The sequence below is a fragment of the Hemibagrus wyckioides genome, linkage group LG15 (assembly GCF_019097595.1).
Source record: "Hemibagrus wyckioides isolate EC202008001 linkage group LG15, SWU_Hwy_1.0, whole genome shotgun sequence".
Taxonomy (NCBI): domain Eukaryota; kingdom Metazoa; phylum Chordata; class Actinopteri; order Siluriformes; family Bagridae; genus Hemibagrus; species Hemibagrus wyckioides.
In genome coordinates, this window is record NC_080724.1 from 7569352 (window position 1) to 7583856 (window position 14505).

At 37.5% G+C, this 14505-nt stretch overlaps 1 protein-coding gene across 1 annotated transcript in view; it reads right to left on the reverse strand.

Moving 5' to 3' along the window:
* LOC131365620 (uncharacterized) overlaps positions 1–14505 on the reverse strand; it is a 36771-nt gene that overhangs the window by 19749 nt on the left and 2517 nt on the right. Inside the window, exons 3-9 of the mRNA XM_058409311.1 lie at positions 13956–14030; positions 13275–13448; positions 12379–12530; positions 10716–10913; positions 10046–10589; positions 8754–8916; positions 461–572 (exon numbers count right to left, since the gene is read on the reverse strand). Coding sequence (XP_058265294.1) covers positions 461–572; positions 8754–8916; positions 10046–10589; positions 10716–10913; positions 12379–12530; positions 13275–13448; positions 13956–14030 — 1418 coding nt within the window. The remainder of the gene's footprint in view (positions 1–460; positions 573–8753; positions 8917–10045; positions 10590–10715; positions 10914–12378; positions 12531–13274; positions 13449–13955; positions 14031–14505) is intronic.

Below are 14505 nucleotides of genomic sequence, written 5' to 3' on the forward strand. Positions count from 1 at the left end.
ATTAATACCCTGAGCCAAGCATTTATCAGATTGCAATACAGACCTATCAGGTGTACCCGAGCTATCATTTTCCATAAAGCTAATCGCTTCACAGCATACACAGAGACGCTGACAACCTACAGTTGTCACAGCAAAACTATAAATGTTGAATTTTGCTCTTACTGATGACTAGTGGACATTTAAATTGATGCGTCTCCGAATGAAAAACAGGAAAGTTATCCCAGACAATTTAGATGATTATAGTTTACTGTATTTCAAGCATTTTGTTTTAGTAAGTCTGATGTACTTCAGATTGCTGTTGAAGTGGGCTTTTTCAGCAGGTAAGAAATGAAAATGAAAATCACAGATGGGCTTCTGTTCACAAGTATTATTATATATCTAAATGTATATGTATTGTCAGCAGTGATGGATTTGAATGGTGAGGGGTTGGTTTGTTTTTTGTTTTTTTGTTTTTTCATACCTCCTGAGAGAAGCAATGTGTTCATCAGACAGGCCTCCTTCACCCTCATCAACAATGAACAATTTGTCCTTGAGCTCTTTAGGTTGCACTGGGAAACTTTTGAGGAAAATATCTGTAAAAAGAGTGGAAGAAAAAAATGTTTTCATACCTTTCATACACACACACACACACACATGTTCATTCACTCACTCTTGCAGATGCACACACACACACACACACACAGACACACACACACACACACTGAATGCATTCCTTCTGACAGGAAATCTTCCCACCCATGATGAAAAATCTCCAGATGCATTTGGAAGGCAAAAAGCCCCAAGCATAATTACCTCTGCATGCAAGTCTTAGGGGTCTACCTGCAAGCTGATTTACATTATACCGAATCTGAATTGATGAGAATTTTGTTTTACCTAATAACCTTGGCTTGCTGTATATGAGAAGCAGAGACAGGTCATGAATATTCTGTTGCAGCAGCATTCAAATAAATGAAGCAACGTACTCATTACGGCAAAACAATTATGCTTTGCCTCAGCAGTACCGGGTTCAAGGGTACAGTCAAGAAAGGCAGTGTAAACCTTTATTCTGCCTTATTTCAAATGGGGAGATTACTAAAAGAGAGGCAAAATTTCGTTTAATCCAGCTTGAGAATGAAGTCTAATCACTCTTTATTTAATTTACTGAGCCAAGCAAGGACACAGCTGGGCCAGTCAGTGAGCAACCAGAGAACACTGCCAGATTCACAGCACAGATTCTACAGACAGGATCTGTCTCAATGGAGGTGTACAAGCTTTAAGTTTTTATAAATTCTGTGAAAAAGTCAAATATGTGGGTTATATACATTAAAATATAACTCTGAGCATTTCACTGTATCATTCAATGATAAATCCAGATAACTTTTTAGAGTGTTACTCATGTATAAAACTCCAAGATGTTGTGGTAAACCAAGTGACAGAATTGTTACTAAGAACGGGAAAATCAACATTATAGCGCACAAACTGCAACTTCAATCAGCGACCTACTGATGGCCGTTTTTAAAGAACTGTTCCACCTGGAGTTTCACTTATGGCAGTTAAGAAAGGTAGTACGCACTATGGGATTCACTTAACAGGTCTTAAGACGAGGAACGGCGACTGCTTTTGCTATTGTCAGAGCAAAGAAAAGTGTTTTATTTATGCATTCTGAAGGAGCCACACTTATGCTGGAGGATTTTTAAAATCCTTTGCCGAAGCTCTAACACGTAATTCCCTCCCTGGGGGGTTGATCTTGGCCTTTTATGCAATACTTTTGTTCGGAGGAAAATTATACACTGTTTATTTCTTGAATGTGTGATTGCACTTCTTCACTTCTGAGAACTTCTCATGTTTTCTGCTCATGACTCAACCGCTGCATTACTACGGGAACTTTGCACTACCTTAAACTTTAGCAAAGCCTTAAATAAGCGTGTGACCTCTATTTGCCGAAATTACTGCCAAAAATTAGATACAATTTCCATAAGTAATGGACGTATGGAGACAATTTAGGACAGTATTTTAAAAAATTATATTAAAAGAAAAAGTTTTCTTAAGTATTGCAAATCACTGGGTTCAAGAATCAAGTGTTGTTGGACCACTGACCCATGGAAACCTAAATATGAAAAACAGAGAACGTGTTTATTATGTAGTTTTTTTTTTTGTTTTTTTTTTTACTAATAAATAATGTTTATACCCATTCTCTTCAAGGATGCCAATAATTCTGGAGTAACTATATATAATGCTGCACGCTAAAAAGATAAATACTTAAAGATATATTCCTGAAAAAAATGTCTAAAGTGTCTTCTATTCTACTAACATCTACTTATGACTGTTTTTACATATGAGATCCTGTGCTTGTTTGCTTGCCCATTACGAGCAATAAAGTCATCACCCTGTGACCCTGACCTTGCTTGTGTAGCCAATAAAGGCATCTTGCTATGCTCTCATTTGGAGATGGGGTTCAAGAGGCTAAGATAATAAAATATAACAATCAAAGCACAGTCAAAGAATTACCCATTGATGCACACCCTGTGTGAGGATAATTCTTGTACTTGATGTATTTCGATTCTTGCCTAAATTGACTATGCCAATAGAACAGACAGGTAGGCTAGATGGACAGGGTGTTGAACTGTTTGCTCTGTTGGATGATGAGCAATGCCCAAATTGCTTGGTTCTCATGCAGTGTTCATTATTCACCTATAGTCTTGCCCAAGGTGCAGCATAACGCTGAGAGTGATGCGTGAAATTTGCAGGCTTTGTAAGCTGCTGGCTTTTGAGCCCCCTAGGAAGTAAAAAGTCCTTTGCTGTAGTTATTGTAGCAGGAACAGAACTGGCTGAAGTTCAGTCCCCTGGAATAGGACGAGTTAGCACCTTTACCGAACAGGAGTAAAAAGTAAATGAGACAACAGTAAATGCAACAGCACGAAAAAGGCCAGAGCTTGGAGACACTGAGTATGTCTGGCTTGCTTAGATTCAGAGAGCCTACAGTACTCTTAAAGGCTCTTCTTTAAGCTTGAAGCCAACCTTTGCAAGGGGTTGCTGATAGCTTATGTCCTCAGAATGACTTACTTGTTCCCATTTTGAAGTATACCAAGAAACTGACTAGAACACAAGAACACATGTCTAATGGCTGAAGTGGTAAAGGCAGAAGCACTTGAGCTGGGATCAGTACACTTGGTAGAGAAACCAGTAGCCTTACTAGTGTTTATGAATCTCTGATTTGCATAGGCATAGTTGAATACAGGGCGAGCAGTACTGTCTTTATGTTAAATGCAATTTTGATTCCTCAGGAGAGAACAATATCACATTTTTGGGATTCTCATTACATCCACATGATATTCATTAACCAATTGTGAGCTCCATTGCCTCAGTATATGTTGAGAACCCTTGTGACAACTTTGATTTGCAGTCTAGACAAAAGAAAATCACCCTGGCAGTCTAGAATGTAAGGAATCTGTAAGTAATCATAGTTCAGCAAAAAGGACCAGTACACCGCTTAGTGACTCAGATTCATAAGAATAACCAAAGCTGATTCATCAGAGCTTTATTCACTACTAATGTGAAGTAATGATTACAAGGCGACAATTTTGTTATTTGTGCTCGACAAGCACAAAGAATGCCCCATTGATTCTTTTGAACTAATGACACCTAGTCATAGCTTGACACTTGGTCATGCTTAAAGCTTACATGCATGCTGGTTTAGCTTTTATGGGGAATATTTATAGAACAATGAATAACTTCAGCACTCTAATAAAAACTAAGACACAAAGTTCATGTCACAGAATCAAACTACCAACATTAAGAGTTTATTTCACTTTTTTTTCTTGCTATAGTGCCTTGACAAAATGTTCCCTGAAACTACCATTGACCTCAGGGCTAAGCTGACAATCCAGCGGAAATGAAAAGAGTAACTAAAACCTGAGCTATCGACCTCCTGTATTTTCTGCGTCAAAATATTCAACTATACTCTGGACAGCTTACCTGAGAAGTATATGAGACTGCCCCCGATCAGAGTTTGTCCTTGTTGATATTAGAGCTTTAATATTTTGCCTTCCACCGAATTACAAATGGATGACATGATCCATTTGAATGCTAGCTAGCACTCAGTCAGTGCAAGGACAAACGTATTATCATTTATTAACATGCATGATTTACCATGCAATAATTCTCCTCACTGGATGAGCCATGAGGATACCATGCTTGTTTAACAACAACTAGGTTATAAGTCTTATATATGAGCACTAACCTGCCAAATTGACTGGCATTTACCTTCGAGTGTCCACTGGTACAATTTGTCTTATAAGAAAGCATATCATTTAACCTCTTCAAGGTTCTTCCGTATTAAATTAACACTTTGCCATCTGTCTCCATTCAAAACATTAAGCATTACTGTGTGCTGAACATCTCTCGGGAAAATGGCATATATTACAGTTAGTACAGAGTGACTGAGCCGTTAACTACTTTTAAGTCATTACTGAGAAAAACACCTGATAATCCATATAGTCTTCAAATGCTCTATGGATAATTTGAATCACTAGTTTTTTCTTACATAGTTGGTTGACACCTGTTAAGTTACTACTGGTAAACATGTATTGTTACATTTATGAACCCTTCTTTAGGCTCTTCTCCTCCTCACAGATTTGCTGGAAGACAGATTGCCTAAGGGATAACCTGTGTCGGAGGCCAACAAACAGGCCAGTGAGGGTGTCATGCATTTTTCATGTTCATCTCCTATTTGTGCTGTGTGCACTGACATAGTTTTTCCGCCAGGCAGGTGCTGAGACACTTGCGGCTCATACATTCTCTTGTTCTTGCTGTCAAACCGGACATGCCTGAGGTTAACCTCCCGTTTGACGTGCATGGGGACTTACTAAAAGGCACAGTGCAACTTTATTCATGCATACTAAAGTAATACTACAGTGTTTTCAACCTAATCACTATCTTCTCCATCTGCACTTTATGGGCAATTTCTACAAACAGTCATTTTGATGTTTCCCTTTACTGAGAAAAAAATGGGAAAAGCCATTTACTCAAAATTCTCTTCCAATGTAAGCAGATGTTCGGCAGTACAAGCATGCAAAAAACAGACTTTTGTATCCATGAATTCTTTAAAGTATCTGTAAATGATGCCATAACTCTTTGTCTTTTCAGAGATGAGAGTACTTTTTCAACTGAAAGGATTTAAGGTCAAACCCAGGCTCAGGTTACAGTCTATTTGAGTTTCACATCTTCTCTAAATGATCATGTGGGTTTAATCCAGGTTCTCTGGTTTCATTTAAATTTCAAAAATCATTCCAGTTTGAGGACTGGCTACTCTATATTGACCTTCAGTGTGAAAGTGTGGTGCCCTGTGATGGACATGCTTCCCATCCATGGTCAGTCCCTCCAGGATTGTGTGAGGTCTAGGATTTTCAGACAAGCTTGCAATTGTTCTAAATGACCTTAGAATTTCTGCTACGACTCATCATGTGATGAGCCAAAGCCTTCTTCAATTCACATGCACTGAACTTGAGTACAGCTATCATAGAAAGTGATTATGTACGTGTATTCACTGATGGAGGGCCTGCAATTTCACTCATTCAGTAATTTTTGCCAAAGAAAAGCACAAAGTTTGCAAAATATTTTAAAAACTGCTGCAGAATCAATCATTTTTGGTCACAACAAACATAAAAAAAAAGAGAAAAGTTCCAGAACAAAGCAGTTAGTGAAGATGAATGAATAAATGGATGGATGGATGGATGGATGGATGGATGGATGAAATGCTCCAGCATTGGATGAAATTATATATGAACACCTTAAGATGAGATTTTCTGTCACGCTTTAAGAAAGAAATGCAGATGCTTTGCAGATGCATTAGAAAAGGCTTATGTACAAAAATACTGCTTTAAAGCTTCTACTAAAGCTAATGCATCCAAGTGATCCTGAACTCTAGTAAATTTTATCCTAATGGTTAGAAGTGCTTAGCAGCTCTGAAATAATATAGCTTTACACAATTTTTATAAGTTGATTCAGAAGCAGATAAATAAAATGGAGATGGGGATATTGCTGTTTAATGTGCAATAAAAATGCATTAAAAATATTTATTCACAATATAAAGACGTGGGTAGAATATTCAAACTGGTTTTAATAATGTTCGGTACATTTGGACTGAGAATAGGAAGTGATGTACATTCTAGTTGAAAGCACATTCAAGGTTCAGTGGAGAGTCCTAATTTTTTTTTTTAATTGAGACATCATAGCTCAGTGCAGGGATGCAAGGAAAGAGCAGACTATGCCTGTCATCCCACTCAGTGAAGTGCATGATAGCAGAGGCTCCATGTTGTCTTAGCTCAATAACAAAAGTCAGAGCCCTGCTTTAACCTGCAATAAGCTTCTTCCTGGGTTTCCTAAAAAGAATTGCTAGAAGCAGAGTGGCGTTGTAGTAGCATATCCAATGACATCTTCAATCCATCATCTAAGAGTGATCAAAGGGGGGGGGGGGTGACTCGTTCACAAATTCACAAAGGGAAAAGATTTCTGCTCTAATATTTGCCCCCTTTCCAAAGATACCAATGTATTTCCTGCAGTGCTATCAGCCTGAATCCATAAAATGTAATCATTTGAAACCACAGAGGTAACCTTTTTTTTCCAATATTGCAATATTGTTCTGTATTACACCGTCAGTCATTGTTGATATGATGCCACCTGGTGGCAGTCATAAAATCAGCCTTCTGCAACACACAGATCAGTCTGTTACTCCGGCTTCCCATACTGTCTGAGCAACTATAAACATATATGATGTAAGTGTTTGAGTTAAACGAAGTCTCGAAAGCTTTGAGAGATATCCAAAACATCCTAAAATGTCAAGCCAGTGGTGTGTGAAATAATTATTCATACGAGTGCACACAATTCTCTTTTATGCTGATTGCAAACCAGCTCTTCCAGAAAGGAATCAGCCCAATGCAAGAAATAGCTTAAGTACTTTATCTTTCTTTTTTTAACTGCAAATATGTAATCAGAAAAACTATTGACTCGCTTTGAAAGCCTATCTTTAGCTGTCTTGCTTAACAATATGCTGAAAAGTTATCTGAGTGGAGTTTTGTGAAATGTGACGTTATCCTTAAGTGATCCGCTGTTGGGTTTTAATGGCCTGCTTTGCTGTTCATGTTGTCCTAATCCTTCCACAGGGATCAATAACACATCTCCCGTGATTGCTTCTGCAAGATACACAAATACTCACCTCAACTTCTTTCACCAAACCAAAAATACAATGCAGGCCATCCCCCCAATTCCCAGGCATTGGAGCTAATCGATTGGGAAGATTATTAATGCCTAAATTAAAGAGCAAGAAGTCAGTGCAGCTTCATGAAGTCATATTTAAAGTGTTATACAAGGATATGCTGTCAACTTCTGAATTATTTTTGCACTATATATAAAATGATTGCTCTGAAAATAATATACAAATATATAGAATAAGCTATAATTAGCTTCTAAGGAAGGAGCAACCGCTCTTAGTGTCATCCTGTAATGTCTAACATGGTTAGAAACTCCATGCAGAACATTTCACACTCCTTTATATTCTTAGGTTTGTGAATGTGAACTTCCCTTTTCAGACCACAGGAACAGTCAATGATTCACCACCATATTTTGCAACAGATATCAGATGTATTTCCGTGGGAATGTTATAACAAAATCTCTGAGATGATGTCAAAACTTTCTAGCTAAAATATTCTTACTAGAGGAAAGGCACATAGTTTCACCACTTGAGTTTGAACAGAAGATTTAAGTCATAACGTCTAATTTATTAATAATAGTATGAAAAACAAAATCACTGAATGAATGACAAGTGAGTGACATAAATCAGAGGAGAAAAGCCAGATTGGCTTGAGCTGCCAGGAAGTCTATAGTAAACCATATAATCACAACTGTGGTGAGAAGAAAAGCATTTCAGCATGGCCAAAACATTGAGTTTTGAGGCGGATGAGCTACAACAGCAGAAGACAACATCAGGTTCCTCTCCTGTCAGCCAAGAACAGGAATCTGAGGCTATCAAGTGTACAGACTCACCCGAACTGGACAGCTGAAGATTAGAAAAAAATCACCCAGTCTTTTTCCAGTCTTCAAATGTCCAGTTTCAGTGAGTCTGTGCCCATGTTAGCCTCAGATTCTTGTTCTTGGCTGACAGGAGAGGTTTTTGTAAATCATCCAGCTCAAGATTTGATGCATTTCTGAGATGCTTTTCTTCTTACTATGGTTGTAAAGAGTAATTTTTTAAAATCACTTGAACCTTTTTGTGCACAGACTAGTCTGGTAATATTCCACTCAGCGACAGTGAGAATTTTTCTGTAGACGCTTTGCAAACAGGCTGTTTTTTTGTTGCACCATTCTGTGTCTAGAGAGTGTTATGTTTGACAATCCCAGGAGATCAGCAGTTTCTGAAATACTCCAACCAGCTCATCTGGCATCAACAACAATACCACAGTTAAATCACTGAGATCAGACTTTTTCTTCATTCTGATGTTTGATGTGAACATTAACTGAAGCTCTTGATCTGTTCCTGCAGAATTTTATGCACTGTGCTGCTGCCACATGATTGTCTGATTGGATAACTGTATAAATGAGCAGGTGTACAGGAGTTCCTAATAAAGTGGTTAGTAAGTGTATACATGGTATTTACATTCATGTACACTTTAATTACACTATCCATATACATTATATTATCACTTCTCTGTTTGAAATATAGTTCAGCATAATTGTAAGCAATATTGTAAGGTGTTTTTTGTGGTAACTCCAATACTCACTGAAGTTGTGGGCGACTTTTGCATTGAGCAGGATTTCAGCATGATTACTGGACTCTGCGCTAGAACCGTGCCCCGAGTCTTTGACTCCAAATTGCTCATACAGACGCGATGTGTCGATTTCAATTTCTCGAGGACTTCCCCGCGCCCACAATGACTTCGCAATCTGTAAGAGCAGCAAAAACAGTCAATAACTTCATTTTCCCCACAGGAACCTGTAATAAATAAACCATGGGCATGAACGATCCAAATAACAGTTCACAGACTGCCTTGAATATATGAGCTCAGGGAAAATACAAAGCATTCGCTCATGGTGGGAAACATAATAAATGTAGTGTCCTTTTCAACAAAAATGGGCCAGTGTGTAATCAGGACCATGAATAATATGAGTCCAAATCTATAAGAGGTAAATATAATCTTCATGCAATAAACCCATATTTATGTCCTCACATTGTATTCTTGTTGTTTGTGTATCCAACGCAATATACAGTACTTTTCTGATGTCTTCTACACTAGTGAGCCAAAATGTTTTGAACATATTTGTGCATTTACAGTTCGACATAGGTGACTTCAGATTAAAACATCACCAAAACCATTTATATACTAATACTAATAACTGGAGCAAATTTTCAAAAACAACCAAGCAAGCAATTTTCGTATAAACCCTTATGTATAATGCATGTATAGTTAAATGTAACCATGTTCCTACACCTGGATCTTAAAGGTAGCTTCTTTTTAAATTAGCAGAGTAATCACGCTTGCTTGTTTCCATGACAACAAAGAAGCCGTCACCTTGTGACCGTGACCCCTTGTGGGTAGCCTGTAAAAGTATACTAATGTTGGGGTGTCACACTCATCATGTGGTTATTCTCATCAACTCTCTTCAACTCGATTTCTACTTTCACACAGTAAAATTATGCTTCATTTAACAATGGCACAGAAATAAACGTTAGAATGCACACTTAACACTATGAATCCACTCCTAAACAAGATCAGAATGAGAATAAAATGAATGTAAAGTAATGGGGACCTTTGATAAGCTTATATAAGCTTTTTATAAGGTTATAGTTACTGCTCTGTTTTCCAACTTTCTACTGGACCTTGGTAAGGGAACAAGTAAACTGGATACTCTACTAGTTCCTAAGTAAATCATCCTGTTATTCAGGAATGAAAGGTAATAAAACCTTGAGAATAGGATAGATGCAGTGTATACACCAAATATATGATTTAAATGTTTACTATTTACCTTTCTTCTTTATCTTTTATGTCTTTGCACAGGACTTTAAATACAGTACCTTGTCTTGTATAACAACGTCCCAGTGAAAGGCCTTGGTTCTCTCTTTCTGTGTTTTTGGCTTGCTCTTCTTGGGCATAGGAGGTGGCATAGGAGGAGACGGAATCAGGGCTGAGGCAGACACCAGTGATGTCACGGTTACAAGCTGTGCCACTGTCTCTGGCTCTGGTTGTGGCTCTGGAGTTTTCAGTCGTGTGGATGGTAGCTTTAACTCAGGGACTTGCTCTAACCTTGGAGCAGTAAAGTACACTGGTTCGAGCATTGGCTCTGGTAAAGGAGCAGATACATTCACAGCCAATACACTGGGTGGCGCTTCAATAGAACCATTATTGCCCTGCACTCTGTCAGTCTCTGGCTCTCTCTCATATTCAGACTGACACTCTTCAATGGCTCCTTCAGTCTTGGCAGATTCTCTGAGTTCTTCATATACATGCTGAGATTTGCGTTTCCAGTCCATGCATAACTTGTTAATAGCTTTAACCCAGGCATCCCTTTCGTTCCTAATGACCTCCGAATTCATCTGTCCGTTTACTGGAATCCGGAAACTTCAAAAGAAAACAGATTCTCCTTTAACATCACCAGAAGTCATTTTATCATATTGAATAAACATTTACATAAACATTTCATCATACTGAATAATTTTTTATTTATCTAAGACCTGTAAAACTCACTGGAACTCATTGCTGTTAGTGAGTAACATAAACAGAGAGTCACAAGTGCAGTGGCTCTCTACGCTGGCATTGCCGTCAGAGAAGTGAATGATGATTGGCAGGTTGGAGGACATGGAAGGCACATCAGCCTCATCTTCATACTGACAATGCGCTGTCGAGAACAGGGTCAGGTGTCCTGTATAGAGATGTGCTTCATACCTGGCCAACAAAATATTCATTCAGAATCACACAAAAGCCTAGAACATTCACAGCAGCAAATCATCAGCAGTGTTACTCAACCTGTTATCTGTTAATGAAATTATTCTTCATTATAATCATTAGCCATCATCATCATTATTATAACACATTATTATATCACTGTCATGCTTTTTAAACACTCCCACATTACAACTATCAATTAGTGAAACCATTAGTGAAACTATTACACATTATTACCTACACCTGTTTCTTCTTTAGAAGTCATTTACTTCCTTGTCTAGATACCTCATGTTTTTCAATTCCCTTTGCATAGTATTACAATTTCCCTTTGAATTCTCAATCCAGTTCACATTCACAGTGCCTATTTTTTTTACTTAATTTTGTAGGCCTTTACTGTATCTGAAAGTCGTTTTTCATCATTTTCACTTTTTACAATGGCCTGCATAAGTGCTCACTCTGCTTGAATTTTTCCCCCATTTTATAGTTTTACAACCTGAAACTGAAGTGGACTGAACTGGAATTGTGTGTGATGAAGATACACAAAATAGTCCATCACTTGGAAGCAAGGCTAAAAGAAAATCTATATAATCGGCAAATTAATTTACAAATAAATAAAAAGAAAATTGTGATTGTATAAGCATTCACATACATTGCTGTAACCTAAAGTTCTCTTCAAAACAGTTTCTATCAGAAGTCATGTAATTCATTAAATCAAGTCCAGGAGTGTGTCTCAATCATGGCTCCCTATGTCGTGTATACGAGTTCAGGCATTCTGAAGTTCAGGTTCAGGATTCTGGCTCACTACACATCGGGACACTGATGACTCTATTTCCAATGACATTAGGATTTTCTCATCAGTCTATAAAACCCAAAACATATAAATTTGACATAAGTTTGAGAGCTTAATCACATGCTTGTTTCTGTCATAGTACGTAGAGCAGGATCATAGGATAGCTAGTGATTTCTTTTTTAAAAGAAAGATTCAAACAAACATTATATAAAAACATCAAAAACTGCTACTTAATTAATTGTTTAAGAGCTATAAGAAAGATAACAGCAATTTGCCATGCATTGTGGGATTTATTAGGGAGCGAATGTTCCAGGATTCTGTAACTGAGAGAGAGAGAGAGAGAGAGAGAGACAGAGAGAGAGAGACAGAGAAAGAGAGACAGAGAGAGAGAGACGGACCTTAAAATATCCGACTTCTTGTTCAGTGGCCTGACTACTGAACTAGGGAACTAAGTAAAAGGCCCCAGAATTTGTTTGAGAACATACCTAAATCAGCAAGGTGGTTAGTGTACTTATTCTTTGCTTGCCCCTTTGTGGTTTATTACATTTATTGTATTCTACTACTATTCAATTCAATATACAATTTCATATTTGTTTAGTGTGACTAAAGCTGTGAACTGCGTTGAATAAAGATGCTATACCAGAATAGAATTAATGAAGCTAAGCATGACCATACTTCTTCCATTTGAACGATGCTAGCCCTCCTCGCTGCAGAAGCACCTGGCCCTCACGAAGCCTTTTTGGGGACGCTGGCCGCTGTTCAAGCTTCGCATAAATATCTTCAGATTGGATATTCCTGTAAATTATCTGATTTATCAGTTCCAGGATCTAGAGAGAGCAGACATTAAATGTTAGAACGATAAGGAACTTGTTTACTTGGAAACAAACCACAGCACACTGGTTGGTAATGCAGTTCTGCTATCTATATCTGTTCAGTGCTCCAAAAAACTAGAAGGAGTTTATTTCTCTTTTTTTAAATGAACTATATCACTAGGCACCTGTAAAACACTGGGGTATAAAAGTACCCAGAGGTATAAGTGTCAGCATGCTCTGTTAAGTATGGCCCAGTCAGTTCTTCAGCATCAGCTACATCTTTGTTCAATCAAGTTTTTCATTGGTTTTGACTAGAGATGTGCACAGGGCTGTAATTATTTTCGCATTATTTTATAACATATGTAGTTAGTTCTATTTCCCAAAATGACAGCACACTCATGCACGCGTGAATGCAAAAAATGTCCTTCTCTCCTTCCTATTTATTCAATTCATACGGAATAAAGTATTTATATCTGGTTACTTCCAAACATTATTGGAATGTATGAGAGATAATATCATAACAATAAACTTTCATAATGAACTAAAACTTCTGCTATAAATATTCACAGAAATATGTAGTGAAAGGAACTGAAATAGGAATTGTCGTCGTAAAATAGAAATTGTTGTATCCTGAGGATCTGTAATACTTTTAGCTAATTAATAACAGTCAAGGTCCAGAAAAATGGACAGAGAACTGTTTGCTTGGGGTTAGAATTATTCAGTCACTGTCTATGCAGCATCATTAATGCTCAAACTCACTTTTTGCTTGTCCTGTGGAGACATAGCCTCCAGCTCGTAGTCATGGTGGTTCTTGAACAACACTGTTAACCTGGTCCCTGCAGCATCATGGCAGTTTTTAATGTTCTGAAAAGGAAACTGCCTCTTCACAATGCCTTTCTCAATACTGCAAACCAACTTTGTGCTGAAATCAATCTGAGGAGACATACATTCCTCAACTGTAACACAGATACTTAAAGGAATTTCACAGTAACAACCAGTAAGGACAGATGAAATTACAAACCTCCTGTCCAACTTGTATACTGTATATCATAGATCCAGCATACACTGCATGGCCAAACATTTGTACACACCTGAGCATCACGCATATATATGGATCATCCAAAAACCTTTAGTAGAATTTTAGAAGCATACAGATGTCTTTATATGCCAAAGCATTACAATTCACTGGAACTAAAAGGCCCAGTCCTGTTCTAACAAATCCTCAAAACCATATTCCAAGATTTAGAATAGAAAAAAATCTGGAATTTGATGTTAAAAAAAGTACATATGGCAATGATAATCAGGTGTCTACAAACTTTTGGCTGCAAAGTATACAATGTTTTTGTTCATTGTAACTTCATTCGTTCGTGATTATTTTTGCATGATTTCTATTTGTTTTTTTATGTAAAATATCTAAAATATGGGTGATTTATTTCATACCTGGAGTACCCTTTTTTGCCATCTGTAAGCATTAAGTTTGTGCACACTGAAGTTGTACTGCGAGGCTTGTTTTTCCTGCAATAGAACAATGAATAACAGCCAAAACTATTATTACTATGGCTACAATTAAACAACTTCCTCTTTTTTGTTGAGAAAATAATGCCTGCAGTAATGCAGTAATGCCTGTGATTGGCTCCAGTTGTAGCTGGGCAAGTCCCTTGACGAGTGGGTTATCCAGTTTCTTTAGTTCCTTACATGCATACCAAAGCATTCATTAAATTCCACCGTAGTACACATAAACACATGTCTAAGAAACACAAACTAACACATTTATATTGTCTTTGGGCATTCTAAATTTACTTGTTGGTGTCTTTTTTTTCTTCTTTTGAATGCAACATGTGTCTCTTTAAGTCTTGCTAAATACAAGCACTGTGTTTGAAAAGACAACAATTATGATGATTACTATCTATGAGAAGCGTCATACCTACAGGACTGCAAGGCAGGTTTGAGGCTTTTTTATTCATAGCCTAGACATTCCTCACTCACAAAA